Source organism: Rutidosis leptorrhynchoides, chromosome 2 (genome assembly GCF_046630445.1).
Source record: "Rutidosis leptorrhynchoides isolate AG116_Rl617_1_P2 chromosome 2, CSIRO_AGI_Rlap_v1, whole genome shotgun sequence".
Lineage (NCBI taxonomy): Eukaryota > Viridiplantae > Streptophyta > Magnoliopsida > Asterales > Asteraceae > Rutidosis > Rutidosis leptorrhynchoides.
In genome coordinates this window covers 29,479,244-29,499,361 of record NC_092334.1, presented here as the reverse complement: position 1 = coordinate 29,499,361, position 20,118 = coordinate 29,479,244, and the positions used below count along the sequence as shown (strand labels likewise).

General features: G+C 31.2%; 3 protein-coding genes across 3 annotated transcripts; 2 read left to right on the top strand and 1 right to left on the bottom strand.

Moving 5' to 3' along the window:
• Window positions 1-13,636: 13,636 nt before the first annotated feature.
• LOC139890667 (uncharacterized) lies at window positions 13,637-15,025 on the top strand. Its single transcript, XM_071873571.1, has 3 exons — window positions 13,637-14,012; window positions 14,511-14,744; window positions 14,888-15,025. The coding sequence occupies exons 1-3, from the start codon at window positions 13,717-13,719 to the stop codon at window positions 14,919-14,921; spliced, it is 564 nt and encodes a 187-aa protein (XP_071729672.1). The 5' UTR covers window positions 13,637-13,716; the 3' UTR covers window positions 14,922-15,025.
• LOC139890666 (uncharacterized) lies at window positions 15,018-18,573 on the top strand. Its single transcript, XM_071873569.1, has 2 exons — window positions 15,018-16,092; window positions 17,967-18,573. Exons 1-2 carry the CDS (start codon window positions 15,122-15,124, stop codon window positions 18,535-18,537), a joined length of 1,542 nt encoding a protein of 513 aa, XP_071729670.1. The 5' UTR covers window positions 15,018-15,121; the 3' UTR covers window positions 18,538-18,573.
• On the bottom strand, window positions 18,501-19,571 carry LOC139890668 (uncharacterized). The gene is made up of 2 exons (XM_071873572.1): window positions 19,369-19,571; window positions 18,501-18,926 (listed from the first exon to the last, which is right to left on the bottom strand). The coding sequence occupies exons 1-2, from the start codon at window positions 19,528-19,530 to the stop codon at window positions 18,774-18,776; spliced, it is 315 nt and encodes a 104-aa protein (XP_071729673.1). The 5' UTR covers window positions 19,531-19,571; the 3' UTR covers window positions 18,501-18,773.
• Window positions 19,572-20,118: the final 547 nt, after the last annotated feature.

The following is a 20,118-nucleotide window of genomic DNA, read 5'->3' as shown; positions in this document are numbered from 1 at the left end:
TCATTTTTCAAGTAAACACGGTCGAAGTCCAGCCTCACTAATGCATCCTAACAAACTCGATAAGACACACTAATTAAAAATTCTGGTTCTCTAAGACCAACGCTCGGATACCAACTGAAATGTCCCGTTCTTATTGATTAAAAACGTTCCATATTAATTGATTTCGTTGCGAGGTTTTGACCTCTATATGAGACGTTTTTCAAAGACTGCATTCATTTTAAAACAAACCATAACCTTTATTTCATCAATAAAGGTTTAAAAAGCTTTACGTAGATTATCAAATAATGATAATCTAAAATATCCTGTTTACACACGACCATTACATAATGGTTTACAATACAAATATGTTACAACAAAATAAGTTTCTTGAATGCAGTTTTTACACAATATCATACAAGCATGGACTCCAAATCTCGTCCTTATTTAAGTATGCGACAGCGGAAGCTCTTAATAATCACCTGAGAATAAACATGCTTAAAACGTCAACAAAAATGTTGGTGAGTTATAGGTTTAACCTATATATATCAAATCATAAAAATAGACCACAAGATTTCATATTTCAATACACATCCCATACATAGAGATAAAAGTCATTCATATGGTGAACACCTGGTAACCGACATTAACAAGATGCATATATAAGAATATCCCCATCATTCCGGGACACCCTTCGGATATGATATAAATTTCGAAGTACTAAAGCATCCGGTACTTTGGATGAGGTTTGTTAGGCCCAATAGATCTATCTTTAGGATTCGCGTCAATTAGGGTGTCTGTTCCCTAATTCTTAGATTACCAGACTTAATAAAAAGGGGCATATTCGATTTCAATAATTCAACCATAGAATGTAGTTTCATGTACTTGTGTCTATTTTGTAAATCATTTATAAAACCTGCATGTATTCTCATCCCAAAAATATTAGATTTTAAAAGTGGGACTATAACTCACTTTCACATATTTTTACTTCGTCGGGAAGTAAGACTTGGCCACTGGTTGATTCACGAACCTATAACAATATATACATATATATCAAAGTATGTTCAAAATATATTTACAACACTTTTAATATATTTTGATGTTTTAAGTTTATTAAGTCAGCTGTCCTCGTTAGTAACCTACAACTAGTTGTCCATAGTTAGATGTACAGAAATAAATCGATAAATATTATCTTGAATCAATCCACGACCCAGTGTATACGTATCTCAGTATTGATCACAACTCAAACTATATATATTTTGGAATCAACCTCAACCCTGTATAGCTAACTCCAACATTCACATATAGAGTGTCTATGGTTGTTCCGAAATATATATAGATGTGTCGACATGATAGGTCGAAACATTGTATACGTGTCTATGGTATCTCAAGATTACATAATATACAATACAAGTTGATTAAGTTATGGTTGGAATAGATTTGTTACCAATTTTCACGTAGCTAAAATGAGAAAAATTATCCAATCTTGTTTTACCCATAACTTCTTCATTTTAAATCCGTTTTGAGTGAATCAAATTGCTATGGTTTCATATTGAATTCTATTTTATGAATCTAAACAGAAAAAGTATAGGTTTATAGTCGAAAAATAAGTTACAAGTCGTTTTTGTAAAGGTAGTCATTTCAGTCGAAAGAACGACGTCTAGATGACCATTTTAGAAAACATACTTCCACTTTGAGTTTAACCATAATTTTTGGATATAGTTTCATGTTCATAATAAAAATAATTTTCTCAGAATAACAACTTTTAAATCAAAGTTTATCATAGTTTTTAATTAACTAATCCAAAACAGCCCGCGGTGTTACTACGACGGCGTAAATCCGGTTTTACGGTGTTTTTCGTGTTTTCAGGTTTTAAATCATTAAGTTAGCATATCATATAGATATAGAACATGTGTTTAGTTGATTTTAAAAGTCAATTTAGAAGGATTAACTTTTGTTTGCGAACAAGTTTAGAATTAACTAAACTATGTTCTAGTGATTACAAGTTTAAACCTTCGAATAAGATAGCTTTATATGTATGAATCGAATGATGTTATGAACATCATTACTACCTCAAGTTCCTTGGATAAACCTACTGGAAATGAGAAAAATAGATCTAGCTTCAAAGGATCCTTGGATGGCTTGAAAGTTCTTGAAGCAGAATCATGACACGAAAATAATTTCAAGTAAGATTTTCACTCGAAATAAGATTGTTATAGTTATAGAAATTGAATTAAAGTTTGAATATGATTATTACCTTGTATTAGAAAGATAACCTACTGTAAGTAACAAAGGTTTCTTGATCTTGGATGATTACTTGGAATGGATTTAGAAAACTTGGAAGTAAACTTGCAATCTTGGAAGTATTCTTGATTTTATGAAACTAGAACTTTTGGAATTTATGAAGAACACTTAGAACTTGAAGATAGAACTTGAGAGAGATCAATTAGATGAAGAAAATTGAAGAATGAAAGTGTTTGTAGGTGTTTTTGGTCGTTGGTGTATGGATTAGATATAAAGGATATGTAATTTTGTTTTCATGTAAATAAGTCATGAATGATTACTCATATTTTTGTAATTTTATGAGATATTTCATGCTAGTTGCCAAATGATGGTTCCCACGTGTGTTAGGTGACTTACATGGGCTGATAAGAGCTGATCATTGGAGTGTATATACCAATAGTACATACATCTAAAAGCTGTGTATTGTACGAGTATGAATACGGGTGCATACGAGTAGAATTGTTGATGAAACTGAACGAGGATGTAATTGTAAGCATTTTTGTTATGTAGAAGTATTTTGATAAGTGTCTTGAAGTCTTTCAAAATTGTATGAATACATATTAAAACACTACATGTATATACATTTTAACTGAGTCGTTAAGTCATCGTTAGTCGTTACATGTAAATGTTGTTTTGAAACCTTTAGGTTAACGATCTTGTTGAATGTTGTTAACCCATTGTTTATTATAACAAATGAGATGTTAAATTGTTATATTATCATGATATTATGATATATAATATATCTTAGTATGATATATATACAGTTAAATGTCGTTACAACGATAATCATTACATATATGTCTCGTTTCGAAATCATTAAGTTAGTAGTCTTATTTTTACTTATGTATTTCATTGTTAATACACTTAATAATATATTTACTTATCATTTAACATAATTAACCAAGTGTATCAATATCTTAATATGATTCATATGTACCTAGTAAGACGTTGTTATAACGATAATCGTTATATATATCGTTTTCGAGTTTCTAAAATTAATAGTCTCATTTTTATGTATATAACTCATTGTTAAAATACCTAATGAGATATATACTTATAATAAAATCATGTTAACTATATATATAACCATATATATGTCATCGTATAGTTTTTACAAGTTTTAACGTTCGTGAATCACCGGTCAACTTGGGTGGTCAATTGTCTATATGAAACCTATCTCAATTAATCAAGTCTTAACAAGTTTGATTGCTTAACATGTTGGAAACACTTAATCATGTAAATAACAATTTCATTTAATATATATATAAACATGGAAAAGTTCGGGTCACTACAGTATACTTGGTAGGTTGCTGTCAAGTTTCTTCTCTTTAAGTGTGCTTGTTCAATATATTAACATTCTGTATATTAGCACTTGTTTATTCATGTGGTATATCTAGTAGAATTTAGTCATCCAAATGTCTATGTATTGTAATGTGTCATTCTGTTGGTTTATTATTATTTATTAACTATTTTCAATATACTTTAACTATGTGTATTTATGTATCATTTTGTAGAAGTTGCCAAAGAATAGGTGATGACTTGAAGAAGAAGTTGGAAGTATTTTGAACTTTGAAGATGATAGTTTATGACTTGAAGATTCATTGTTATAAAGACTACTAAATTTATTAGCTATCGTATGTAGTGGAAACATTGTTATTTAGGTGAATTGTTTTGGTTACACTAAAATTTCCACTTATCAACTCTGAATTTATGTATCTTGAATGATATAATCATCTTTGTATGCTAATTGTAACATTTTGTTAAATTTCACAATTTTTTAGGATTTTCAGTTTTAACCGAAAACCGAACCGAATCCGAATTCGAATTCGGTTTTCGGTTTGGTTCGGTTTCAACTTTGAATTCGGTGTTCGGTTTGGTTTTCGGTTTTGCTCAAAAAAAATTCAAAACCGAATACACCGAACAAACCGAAAACCGAACCGATGAACACCCCTCATAGTTGTTTAGATGCATTAGTGGGTCTGGACTTCGACCGTGTCTGCATGTCAAAAGTTTTGCTTATCATTTAGTGTCGAAAATTATTTGCTTATCATCCTTAAAGTCTAGACTCGTCTTACTTGCCTCTATTGCATAGACAGTGTATAGATAAATTCATATCTTAGCGTATCTGTTATTGTTACCTTTGCCTGACAGCTTCCGCAGATTCCTCCGTAACTTATGGGATTTTAGTATTATATATGCATATGTAAATTATGTATTGCAGGGTACTAATCTACATCCTATAATCTATTTCTTATCAAAAATCCTTCATCTGATCGTACGAGATGAATCCCTCAACCAGTTCGAGTCCCTCAGATTTCGATAGCTATTCCGATAGTTATTCCGACAGCTATTCCGACATGGGTGTTCACCTAAACTCCGGAAGCAGTGTCATTAGAATGAATCAACCAATCAGCCATCCCCAGTTCATCTGATGGGTTCGTAGTCTACTTAATCATTGGAGACAAGAAGAAGCGATCCCTTTCATTCATCATATTGTCCTCTGGGCGAAGAACCTGAAGCATTCACCGGCGAACCAATCCGAAACACCAGTTTCACTCTCATTTCCCGAATATCTCACCACGATTATATTATATCTAAAATTCTAAACCTTATTCATCCGCTCGTTCCAACCGACAATCATCCCGAAATAATAGAAGAAGTCAACGAATTTCGCGCTCGAGTAATTAATTTGGAAAACGTGGTGCAAAACCTACCAGCTTCACCAACAGTACCACCAACAACCCAAGTTTCAACATCACATGCCTCAATATCTCATTCTGTATCTCGAGCATAATCATCATTCTACGTATCGTTCTATCTATTTTATCTTCATTCTACATGGTGATTATGTAATCTCTAATGTTTTAGAGATTATATATTCTAGTTCAAACGAAAAATCAAATGAGGTCAATATCCTATTGACTCATTAAATCCATGATTACATCTGAAGAAAATATATATGTATATATATTTTCATAAAGATTGCAATTAAAAATTCTTTTGTACAAACTGTTAATGGTGAAAATATTTTAACGGGTAGGTAATACCCGAGAAATATTTAAATTTCACATTAATAAGTTACACTATACATTCTTCCAATCTGATTCGACAGTTATTTACTATCCTACTTACATCCACACATATACGAATCCGTTCACCACAGAATAACCATTTTTATTCAATTTCATATTTGAATTTTGACTTATCAGAATCCAACAAGTGGCATAATGAAGAAAAAACATTGGACAAAAAATAAAATTTGTTAGAAACAACAAATTAACTATGAGAAATTCTGTTAAGAATCTACGCTAACTGTTTCCAGCTAACTGTTACTAGCTAACTGATTACATGTTATTTATCGCAATTTATTTTATCACAATTTAATTCTCGCAATTTTATTTATTGTCATTTAATTTCTGTTATTTATTTTACGCACTTTAAATATCGGGACACGTATACAAGGTTTTGACATATCATATCGACGCATCTATATATATTATTTGGAATAACCATAGACACTCTATATGCAGTAATGATCGAGTTAGCTATACAGGGTTGAGATTGATTCTATAATAATATATATACTTTGAGTTGTGATCGAGTCTGAGACATGTACACGGGTCACGACACGTATTAATTAATTCGAATATAATATATTAAACTATATATGAATTATTGAACTGTTAACTGTGGACTATCAACTGAGGACTACCAACATTGGACAATTAAAATGAATTAAAATACTGATTATAACATATGAAACTAAACAATTCTTCAAGTTTGCCGTTTGATTTCGTCTTAAACCTCATTTGTATCTTGACGATTACAATCCGCGTTCAAACCTTTCATGATTCTTGAAAACACCTCAATCGAGAGGATGAACAGCCCGCATTTCATCTACGGAAAAAAAGATTGATGCATATAGTTATGCACCTGAAAACACTCAGAACTTGAGTAAACATTTAACACGTATTTGTTCTAGCTCCTTTGGCATTGCTATTACTGAAAATAACAATACAATTCCATTTCAAAATAGCCAATTTTGTCACAGCTCCAACAAATCAGCTTCAATTTTTCATTCGAATAAACCTTATTATAAAGATTACCCCTTCATCATCGTTACCGGAGAACCATTTATATTCCACCACATTAGCAGTAAACTTACCAGCAACTTCATTGCTCCTTGACTTAAATCTCTCCGACAAATCACTATATTTATCTATTGAAGTCTTATCATGAACTCATCGGCATCTTGTAATGATAATTACCATACCAAATACCGGGAGGCATCAATTGATAATCTAGAATTTCTCAGCGATCCTACGACAACAATTATATATATATATATATATATATATATATATATATATATATATATATATATATATATATATATATATATATATATATATATAACTTCTATCTCCTGGATTTACGAACTTCAATTCTGAATTTCTGAAAAGCGCTTTAGCCTATGAATCAGTTTTCTGAGTTTTGAAAAAAGCTTATGAAGCAATGAAAACTGGAGACTGCCTTAATAGTCAAAAGCTTGATAATAAAGAATTGAGCAAACCATGAAGGAGTCTCTGAACAAATCACAAGGACTAAACTTGTACATAAAGAATCTTGATGATTATGTTTCTGATGAAATCTTTGGCGATTACCTTGCTCCTTAATCATTCCAAATTATTGTGAATGAATTTCTTTATCACACTTTGGTTCTAGAATTATTAAATATCATGGTATCTTTTATTATAAATATCCTCAATATTTTTGAAGATATCTTCATAAATATTCTTTTCCGTTATTAAATATCTCTCCGCGCTATCTGCGTTATATCATAAAAGAAAACTGTTTTAGTTCTAAATCTCTGAAAACTTAGACTTTGAATTATGAATGATTTTGAAGTAGTGTTGGAAATTGATGCATGAGTTAGTATAATATAATGACACTTGATCAACGTGATTATATTACAATAAGTCATGCTGAGTTTCTAATGGAACGTGATGATTCACAGACCATAACGTCATCGTGTGCCATGTTACACGACTCTTACATTCTACCTAATCTCTAAACATATCAAGAATATATCTTCCTGATAATTCTATCTTTTCTCTTGAATTCTGGTAATTTAACCAATCAAGATCGTGCTATTACAATCTCTCTTAGAACATTAGTTATGTTTAATCCAAAGCTCTTATCTATGAATCTTGGATCATTACTTGCTGTACTTAAAATCGAGGAAAGAAAAGTATAGGAGTGATGAAAATAATAGAACGAAAAAAGTTTAATTTATAATGGAAATATCAGACAGAGTAATCGAGGCAGATCACCGTATTTAATTATAGAGATCTTAATTTCCTTACTCGCCGGAGAATCAAATCTTTTAGATTTCCGAAGATTTTCTTTAAATCCCTTGAATTCCGGAATTCAACCATGACTACGTCAAAAGTTAAGACGAAACTTTATTTATTCATTTCAATCTTTTGCGATAGCTTCACTCATACGCTTCAAGTAACCGAATCGTTTAATCTATATTACTAGGTAATGATAAAAACTCTATTTATCATTTCATTTCGTCATGAAAACATTTTTATTGTTAGCCATGACCACCTCACTCAAATTTCGGGACGAAATTTCTTTAACGGGTAGGTACTGTGACGACCTGGAAATTTCCGACCAAATTTAAACTTAAATCTTTAAATGATTTCGATACGATAAGCAAAGTCTGTAATGTTGAGTCTTAAAATTTTTAAACTGTATCATATATCCATTTGACCTTCGACTGTTATCGACGATTCACGAATAATTATTTGTAAATAAATATGTATATATATAAATGTAAATATATGTAGTAATTTGAAATTATAAAATATAATTTAAACATTGGAATTAGATATGTAAAATAAGATACAAAATAATATAATAAGGTTATATAAAAAAAAAGAATCTATATATAAACATATATGATTTCTATACATGATTATATGTATATATATAGATATATATATTGTAATGTATAAATATTCAATTATATATATTATATAATTATTAAACATTACATAAATAATAAATTATAATATTGGTATATTAAAGGTAATCTGAAAATTTAAAAATATAGATACTATATTAACATTAATATTATTACTATTTCATAAATATTAATACTAATATTAATATCAATATTACTAGTAATATTAAAATTATAATATGAACTTCGATCTGTATAAGTATTACTATTAATACTATTATTATCAATAATAATAGTGATATTATTATTATTATTATTATTATTATTATTATTATTATTATTATTATTATTATTATTATTATTACTATTGTTATCATTTTTATTATGATTATTATTATTAAACTTATTAAAATTATCAATTTTATGATTATCAGTATCATTATTATTTATTATTATTATTAATATATTTATTAGAATTATTGATATTATTATCATTATTATTATTTCTATTATTATTATTATTATTATTATTATTATTATTATTATTATTAATTATAATTAATATTATTATTAATATATTATATCATATATAATAAATAATAAAAATAAATAAACAGATCAAATCAGATAACTGTATGTATCTTTGTCTCGGTTAAATTTTTTCTTCATATCTATACAGCTCGTGAAACTTGGTCGACCCCAATTGATCACAACACAACAAACCTGATTGATTTTATGTACCACCATCAATTCATTCATTTTTCCACTGCAATTTTAAACCAAAAACAGAAAAAGAAAGCTCGAACAACTCTGTCCATGAACCAATTATCCAAAACCTAGAATTCAAAAAAAATTTCAAAATGTAATATTGCAGAGTTGTTAGGAATTGTCTTTTCAAACTACCCGTAAAGTTTCAAACCCCAATTCTTACTATCAAATCCGAATTTTGAAGTCAAACCTTCGAAACTAAAAAGTCAACCGTTGTTCTTCGACCAAATTAAAGTTTTAAAGATCGTTTCTGTCGAAATTGGTGTTTGAGAGAGTTTCTAGGTGTGATTTGGAACATATTTCGTGATATAAGCTTTATCTAAAACGACCTATTTTTAAAAATCAAATTCAAGGATTGTTCTTCGTGTATTCTTGCTGTTACAGCTATTATACATATAATTTTTTTTTTCTGTTAATACGGATGTGAATTTAATGGAACGTTTCTGCTTCAGTAAAGTGTCCTAAATTAAACACCCAATTAATGGATAGTTAGGTTTAATCTTAGGTCGATCTTGAATTGATGAAGAAGAAGGAGTGAGAAACAGTAGGATACGGGTTAATTATAATTACAGGATAATATAAATCAGAAAAACTGTTTGGACTGGATGGTTGATGGGTGTTGAGGTATACAAGAGGTCGCGGGTTCGAGTCCCATCCCGGACACTTTATACCTTTTTAATGCTCCTAAGGTATTATTTGATATTTTCATTATTATTATTATTATTATTATTATTATTATTATTATTATTATTATTATTATTATTATTATTATTATTATTATTATTATTATTATTATTATTATTATTAATATTATATCTATTATTATTATTATTATTATTGTTATTATTATTATTGTTATGTTATTATTATTACTTACTAGTATTATCATATTACTAATTAATATCATTTATTAATATTATTAGTATTAACACTATTATTATTATTATTATTATTATTATTATTATTATTTGTATTATTATTATTGTATCACATTTGTATTATAAATTATTACGATTAAGATTACGGATATGTTAATAATTGTTAATACTAACTTAATATTATGAATATTATTATCACTAAAATAAGTAAAAACTGTTATTATTATTATTATTATTATTATTATTATTATTATTATTATTATTATTATTATTATTAAGACTAGTATCAATATTAAGTATTAGTTATACTGTTAAATTTGGGTATGAACATAAGAGTTAGTATTAAAATCATTATTATTATATCATAGTTAATAATATTACTATCAGTACTAATAACATTATTCGTATTATTATTATCAAAAATTATCATTTTCATTTGTGTTACTAGTATTATCTTTTAAGAATTATTAGTAATATCATTACTAATATTATTACTAATAGTATTATTATTATTGTTAGTACTATTATTAACATGATTTGGAACATACTAATAACATTTATAGTATAAAATTTTTAATAAAAGTTGATATGGTAAAAATATGAAAATGGTTATGAAATTAAGTTATGAGAACCGTAGTCAAGAAATTAGAAAATTTAACCCAAACCTCATGATAAAACTGATTATTATTAGCACAGGCATTATTGTTATTATTTTATCATTATTACTATTATTAAAAATATCGTTTTTATAAAAACTAACATTTTATCTTACCATTATTATATAAAAATTATCATCTTTATTGAACTTATTATTATCACTATCAATATTACTATTAATAGTATTATAACTATTAATATCCTTATTCTGGTATCAGTATCATAAATATTTTGCAAACAGGAGAAATTTATATAAGAATATATAAGTATACCGATATTACATAATATTACTTTTTAACTAATATAATATCATTTATATTGATATAACATTTATTAAATTATATATCAAATAAACATTATATGATATTATAAGTATTAATAGATTATATATATAAATACCAATCCTAATACATAACTAAATATATAAAAGTTTATTCGATTACAATTATGTTTTAATAGATATACAAATGATATAGGTTCGTGAATCCAAGGCCAACCCTGCATTGTTCAATATCATCATATGTATTTTTACTACAAAATACATTATCGTGAGTTTCATTACTCCCTTTTTAAATGCTTTTGCAATATATATTTTTGGGACTGAGAATACATGCGCTGTTTTTATAACTGTTTTACGAAATAGACACAAGTAATCGAAACTACATTATATGGTTGAATGATCGAAGCCGAATATGCCCCTTTTTGCTTGGTAACCTAAGAATTAGTAAACCAGTATACTAATTGACGCGAATCCTAAAGATAGATCTATTGGGCCCAACAAACCCCATCCGTTGTAGCGGATGCTTTAGTACTTCGATGTTGTTTTATTATGTCCGATGGATGTCCCGGAATGATAGGGGATATTCTTATATGCATCTTGTTAATGTCGGTTACTAGGTGTTCAATCCATATGAATGATTTTTGTCTCTATGCATGAGACGTATATTTATGAGAAATGAAAATGAAAATCTTGTGGTCTATTAGAATGATGAAAATGATCGATTATGATAAACTAATGAACTCACCAACCTTTTGGTTGACACTTTAAAGCATGTTTATTCTCAGGTATGAAAGAAATCTTCCGCTGTGCATTTGCTCATTTTAGAGATATTACTTGGAGTCCTTCATGACATATTTCAAAAGACGTTGCATACGAGTCGTTGAGTTCATCAAGATTATTATTAAGTCAATTATAGTTTGATATATTATGAAATGGTATGCATGCCGTCAACTTTCGATGTAATGAAAGTTTGTCTTTTTAAAAACGAATGCAATGTTTGTAAAATGTATCATATAGAGGTCAAGTACCTCGCGATGTAACCAAATGTATTGTATTCGTCCTTATGGATTAGGACGGGTCGCTTCAATCTACATGTGAAATACTTCTTCCAATACATTAATATAATACAGACAGAATTATGGTACTCGTGGTTTGCTAAAAAATACACGGATAGTCCAAATTTGATTTTGGCAACATGGATAGTCCGGAAGTATGCACATTTTGCACGGATAATCCAAATATCCGACGTCTGTTTAACCGTTAAGTCATGACATGTGCCAAGCATATGAAGGTAAAATGGTCATTTTCGATTTATCCCTCTTTTTTACCTTATCCATATTCAACATAAAACAACAAAAATCAGACATATATCGTCATCATCTCACTATTTCTCTTAAAAGAATATAATAAAACATGATATTCCTTCCATCATCTTCATCGAAAAATCATCAGTCCACTTAAAGTCGGACTTCTTTGCGCAATCTTTCAAGGTTTGAAAGAACGGAAGAGCGCGTTCAGCAACTTTGGATAAAAATCGCATTAGGGTTGCAAGTTTTTCGTTAAGGCTTTGAACTTGCTTTTTCGTCCTTGGAGAGGGCATCTTTTCGGCAGCTTCTATATTCCTTAGGTTTGCTTTAATTTCCCGTGGAGTCACAATATGCCCTAAAAAATTCCCTTCTTCTTTACCAAAGCTACACTTAGCAGGTTTGAGCTTCATGTTGATGCTCCTTAACGTGTCAAATGTTTCTTGTATGTCTGTTAACAACTGCTCTTCATTGTTGCTTTTTATGGCAAGGTCGTCAACATATGCTTCCAACTTGCGACCGATCTGTCTTGCATATGCAGTGTCAATAGTACACTGATATGTAGCTCCTGCGTTTTTTTACCCGAAAGACATTTTTTTATAACAGGTGATACCCTGGTCTGTGTAAATTGCAATTTTTTTCCTCATCTTCTTGCGCCATTTGAATCTGGTGATAACCTTTGTAAGCGTCCAAGAAGCATTTATACTTGAAACCAGCAAGTGACTCAACCTTCCAGTCTTTCTCAGGCAGAGGATAGTTGTCTTTGGGACATGCTTTGTTAATGTCCTTGAAGTCAACACATAAGCGCCACGACTAGTCTATCTTTGGTACCAGGACCGGGTTCGCCGCCCACGTCTGATAACTGCCTTTACGCAAGATGTTAGCTTTGACCAGTTGTTTACCTCTCCGCACAGCCACTCACTTCTCTCGAGTGCCATTGCCCCTCCTTCCGTTTAACCGGTGTCAGGTTAGTACTTGCGTTAAGGTGATGTCGTTCAATCTCGCGCGGAACTTCCATCATGTCAGCATCGCGCCAACAAAACACATCTGAATCCGACACCAAAATGTTTCGCAATTTTTCTTTAATCTCTTGCGTTAAACTCCCCCTATTCTTTGGTCTGGATAAGAGGGATTGACAATGATAAGACTATCCTTCGTGCCTCTTTCTTCAGACGCTCCTTCACTCTCAGTCATGACCGACGCACAGAGAGCGTCCAATGGCGTTCATTCAAGCGTTGTTATACCTAGCACTGTTGGAAACTTGACTAACTCATGTATTGTGGAGGGTATGACTCCAAACTTTTGAATCGAAGTCCTCCTGAGCAGCGCATTATATCTTGACCGCGAGCGGACGACGCATAATTCAATATTTTATGTACGCGTCTTGAGCTTGTTACTTTCATCCCTCGGTTCTAATCTTAATTCAAGGGTCCCAATTGCCAAACGGATTCTCAAAAAAGCACCCACTTCAAACATCAAAGTCAGTATTAAGTATTACAAGTGGTCTAAAGTGTTATATTCTCAAATTCGGTTTGATATGAAATGATTAGTTTATAGGTTGTACCGTTGTACTCCTCTCCCAATCATCGGCAACTAAGTATGGCAAAGCGCCGGCGTCGTACCTCCTCCATAACCTCCACGTCATCTTCATCCACCTCCACGTCATCGTGTCGTTCTACCGCTCTACAACACTCGAATCCCCAAATCGTATTCGGCACATTACTCGCCGCTCTTTGTTCAAACAAACCAGCATCAGAACGAAACCTAGTTATTCAAAAAACTCTCAACCATCTTCTTACTTGTTTACTCTCTAAATCCTCCAATTCAATTTTGCAGTCTCAACAAACATTACACATTCCTATAATCTCATTGCTCCCCGTTATAATCAATTGCAAGTAAGATCAATATTCATGTATGTGCTGTAAGTATTTGTATAAAGTATAATTAGCATGTATCTTTACAGGTTAGAATAATTTGTTTACAATTGCACATTAACTGTTTGATCAAATGCTTACCTTGTACAATTTGTTAGTCTTTTCCTAAATATTCATGTTTATATTGTATCTTTTGTGTGTATTAGACTGGTAGTTATGCCGACGTCAACTGTTTGATGTAATGTGCACTGTTTTAAATTTAGTTTTTGAAACTGCAGATTCATAAAAACTTATCTTTTATATAGGTTAGAGTGGTATGATAATAACGCATACCAGTTATATGATTAAATGTTTCACTTTTAGAAGCTTATTATATCTAACTTTAGTTGAAAATGTAAATTTTTTGCTTAATTGTTACCTTTATATAGGTCGGGATTGTACAATTAATATGCACAGCAACTGTTTGATAAAAAATTTCACAGAAGCTTTTTTGTGGTGGTTTGGTTTATCTTGTTACAGATGCTTGGAGATTGCATGTAGCGGTTTGGAGATAGTGGGTGCGGCTTCCTTGTATTCGATTGAAATGAATGAACGAATTGCTTCTGATGATGAGATCGTGAAGGGGTTAATTACTGCGGAGTCGAGCTCTAGGAGGAGCGTATCAATGGCAGCTTGCAATGCTATACTTGACCTGTTTACTACATCCATCGGGCGCTCTAAATTACTGGAATTTCATGCTATTGAGAATCTTATGTAAGCATCACCTACTTTTCATAATGATCTGCTAATTGAATTTTGTATGTTTGATTTGTTTGCTGGTAACATGCTTATATTGATTATGTGGTGGATTATAGGTATATTCTGACTTAACATTCTGTAGTTCCTGTTTCCTTCAGGTCCCTAAATCTTCAACCCCTTCAATATCTATAATTACAGAGGAAGGTTGTATTAATAATATCTTCAGAATAGGATTTAGGGAAGATGAATATCCTATATTGATTCTTCATCTTTTAATTACCCTTGTCAACAATAGCACATTTGATCAACTCGGGAAGGTCCCAAAAGAACTTTTAAAAAAGTTAGCAACATATTTATCAACACTGTGGGCAAAAGTACGTGGACAGATTTATATGAATGATATTCGGGGATCAGAGGGTTTCTATACGAGCAATATTAGAACGAATAATCTAGCTGAATGCTTATTCAGACTTTCAGTAGAAGGAACAATTACTACATCATTCACGTCCCACGAGGTTAAAAAAAGCATCTTTGACTTTGGTCAAAACAGTTTCGAATCATTTATTGTGAACCACTGGGAGCAATCGCCGTTGCTAATACAAAAGCCGTCAAATTTTTCGTTTCAGGATAACATCTTTAGTCCCTTTTCACGGTTTCTTAGGTCCAACAAGACCATTTTCTCGTTTCTTGATTTTATGTTTCACAATCTTACTTCTGCTTTACCGATTAGTTCAGATGAGCTTGATATAAGTAACTTCCTTAACGAGTCAAGAGAAAATATAGGCTGCCCTTTAATGTATCAACAGGACATTCGGGTAGTTAAAACATTGGAATCGAAAGGCGAGAATCATTTTTTCCAGGGGCCCGTTCTAAATGCACATGATATTTTAAGATCTCGAGAAGCATATAATGACGGTTACACGTTTGCTATGCGTGGCATGGAGTTTCGTTTTAAAGATATTGCTGATATTTCAGAAGGGTTGACTTTTTTATTTGGTCAACCATCAACAGGGGTAAATATGTATTTAACACCACCAAACTCCCAGGGCTTAGCTCGTCATCGCGATGACCATTGTGTTCTTGTCTGTCAAATCAGAGGAGTTAAAAAATGGAAGATATTTCCTAATCTGGGCCCACATTTACCCCGATTATATGAAAATGTTGATGACCTGGTTTATTTAGAAGGTGAAAATAAATTGGATGGATTCAAAGAGGTTTTACTGAGAGAAGGTGACGTCTTGTATATTCCTCGAGGTTTCCCTCATGAAGCATGCACCGTTATCGATGATGATAGTGAAAAAATTGGAAATGAAGAATTTTCGTTGCATCTTACTCTTGCTATTGAGATCGAGCCTCCATTTGAGTAAGTACTATTTTCAAAACACAAGTGTTTTTTTTTTTTTTTTAATTAAATGGATTAGAATGTGTACAGAGATAGTATAAATTTATGAGCTGCTAGCCTGCAAGTCTTACATGTTCCTAAATGACTACTGTAACTAAATATCATACCTGGAATGGGTCAGGTTGGGTCGGTTTGAGTAACAGGTCAAAACAATATTGGGTTGAAATGGGTCATGGGTGAAACGGGTCGGATTTTTAAGTGGGTCTGAATGGGTCAAGTTGAGTCGGGTTGCAATGGGTCATGGGTCAAATGGGTTGGGTTAGTTATTACTACTATTATTTATGATATATATTTATTATTATGTTTAAGAAAATATTAATTAATTTAATATACATAATAAATGATACCATGAATGCTTTCATAAGATGTATAACAGATGAAACTTATTATGATTTTTATGCTCTACCCGTTTGACCCACTCACAAGACCCATTAGACCTATCTTTATTTATTAAGTTTTAGGAATTGATACCCATTAGACTTGTGTTCTTATATTTTGTATAGGACCCAATAGGTTGGAGGGAAATCCACTGGATCTTTTTTTCAAGGTTTAGGGTTTACATTGCCAGGTTTTTTTTTCCAAGATCCAATCGACCCAAAAGCTTGACCCAGTTGACCCAAATTTGAGAGTATGGGTCTCGATTGTCACGTATACTAAATATCCATATAAGATGTGTGAGAAGTAAAATATATAATGAAACTTTTTACCCTTCTTTGGATGATTTGATTTTTCTTTGTATGATAGAGTGATAGCTCATGCACAAGAGATTGCAATAATCTGTCAAGTAGGTAAGATACATAGGAGGAATAAGAACAAGAAATAATTGAGAATAATGACATTAATTGTTTAACCTTTTACAATCATGTGTACCGTATTGGTTGTCCTATTGGGCCTATGGTGATAAATTGTGTGAGATTCATATTGCACAGTCAACATGACAGTTATCTTGAATATGTTAGCTGATTGTTGTCATGTGTTTCAAGTATGTATTTTATAGACGATATAGTATTGTAATATGATATCAATGCTCCCTTATGTATATTTGCCTGTTTTATATGTGGTCAAATTGACTTATCTTGTTAACATGCATGAAAGTTGTCCCACCCCAATTTATGTTTGAATGTTAGGTTGTCTGTATCAGGTATATAATTAGTTACATCGACAGACGACTGATAAGTTCATTTTTCCTTGTATGATCTATCCCTTTATTTTCTTTCCGTTTCAATAAACTATTAGACCTGTGATAACATTAATAATTAGATTTCCGATACATGTTAGTTTACATTTACTAATGATATTAGTATTTTGCTGTTGTTAGTTTTTGTGTATATTAATAATGTTCTCATAAAGAATTAGATTAGATATGCATGTGGACTGGTCAATATTTGTCACAATAGTCCATGGTACTAACATGTGCTGTGGACCAGACATCAATCTTATCTATGAAATGATATCTCACATTCACTAATATTTTCTTCAATCCTCCTAATATATACCTGGTAGTTTAAGCTTCCAGAGCAATTTAAAAATTATTCAGAGTAATTTATGATTTTGTTGTATTAGAAAACTTTGTCCAATCATTGATGAAAATGGAATCTTTCAGCAATAGTACAAATCAAATGGATGGAGACTGAGATATTTAAATTTGGTACAGTTTACAGTTTACATTGATCAACATGTTGACTATGTTTAATTAACTCATGAAAGATTTATAAAACGCACAGTTCAATATAACCCATAACTAATAAGGCCTTGTGTCAACCCAAACTTGTGTTGACCAATTATTTGACCCATCCATTTTGTCACACTAACATATATATCTCATATACTTGCAGGTGGGAAGGCTTTCTTCATTTAGCACTCAGTCTTTGGGGCCAAAACTATAAATTCACCAATCACATACCATGTGAATATTCATCTCAGAATCTTCATAATGTGGCTGTGTACTTGATGCATATTTCAATCAAGTTGATTGGTGAATGTGATCCTAGGTTTCGAAAAGCTTGTTTAATCGGTGCAGATTCATTTAAATCTGAAGACTGGTTACAAACTCACCAAAAGTCAACTTTTGACAGTTTGCTTAGTAAAATTTATTCCGACAGTAATTTTAATGTCATTGTTTCCAATTTAGAAGCTGCTGTCAGAAAAAACGAAGATTTTTTTGATAAGTTGAGATGGGTCTGTCATCTTGACCAAAAAATGTCCTCAATCGAATTGGAAGATATCTTTAATGTAGTGGATCACCAAAAGGACAAAGTTGAAGCTGCGTTCATAGAGGCTAAATCTGAATTCTGTAATGGAATTGTGTTTGATGAAGCAGTACATCATTATAATCTGTTACTAGAAAAGTATAGAATCATTCGCAAACAATACATTAACGGGATGTTATCTTTAAATTGCACTTAACAATGCAATGTAAAATTATTGTTATTTTTATTTAAATCAACCACTCTTTCTTGAGTTCTGATGTTATCTTTTTAACCCGAATGGCCCTTTATAAGTAATAAGCCTGATATGCATGTTCAATAAAGGAATCTATATGTCATATTGCATATTACAAAATTATCATTTGGTACAAGCATTTAAGATTCTGGGTGCACAACCGGTGCCATTATATGGTACCACGTGGCTCAAGCTCAACTTCATGGATGCTTGGTGGGAGTTGGACTCGGGTGAGTTTTCACACCTTGATAATCAATCGTATAAACAATCTTGGCATCTTCATTATTGATCGCATCATATGGTTTTTGCATCGAAGTTGCTTGCTTTGTAGATCTCCATGCATTTCCATCTACCTGCAATTTGCATTCACAGTTTAGATTTGTTAACAGACATCAATATTTATTTGCCAGTACACTATTTGCTTGATTATTGGTGTACGTAGTGTGTACCATAATGGACTCATATATGTATCGAAGTAACTTATCAACTTGAGGTTGTGAGTTCGAGTCATGTGGTGGACTATTTTTAACTGGGAGAGTGCTTGCCGTTTTTTAGAAAAAATGGATAATTGGATGGGTTGAACTGAGTTGACTCTGAATTAGCAGTCTTTGTTCAAAATTTGAACCTATTATCTTTAAAATTTATATCGTTTATCTGATTTTCAAATAAATGATGTAGAAGGTTTGTCGATTAATTTAGGTAACTCCTTAGCCAACTTTTTGTTTCTAGCCGGTGTATAAGAAAATGCAACTACTCATATTATCATTTGATTATTAGATTTATATCTAGTCTTACCTTGTTGACATTCATGTTTGGATCTTCTAGTTTCTTCAGGCTTCTTCTTGCATGAAGTGATATGAGTGGGTCACTTGTAGAGCAATTAGTGATTTGGGAAAGAAAATATAGCCCAAGCATTACAAAGATGAAGTACCATATAGTTGAATTTGAAAGCCTCATTTTGGATGCAATACCAAAATTGTGTGTGTGTGTGTGTGTGTGTGTGTGTGTGTGTGTGTGTGTGTTTACATGATACCTGCATATATACATATATGGGATTGCGGGTAGGGTGTTTGAGTCAATAATTGGCTGAAAGACTGAAGGCATACCCCAACCCATGCTCATGGGACTGAGGTACAAAAATGCCAAATATCATCAACTTTATACTATTTTATATCTTGGAAATATGCACAAATTTTGGGCCACTTGACTTTGAACAGGTATTTGAAGTTTTTTAATTTTTCTTTTTTTATTTGTTTGGAGCTGATTTGTCTTGGTTCAAATCTCACACTTAATTTCCTGTGGATATGTGAGATTTGAGCCCCAATGATAACAGTGACATTGAAAGTTCAGACATGCTAGAAGATTCGATAAATTGTTATGATGAAGGTAAATACAAACAGAAGTCACCTGACAAGGATCAACACTAAGACATGATTCCGGCTACCTAGTTGAAACAGATTTGAATCAATTTGGCCAAATTATCATTGTGGGCATTGAGATTAAGCGATAAACCTGTTTTCAAGCACTGATTATTATGACCACCAC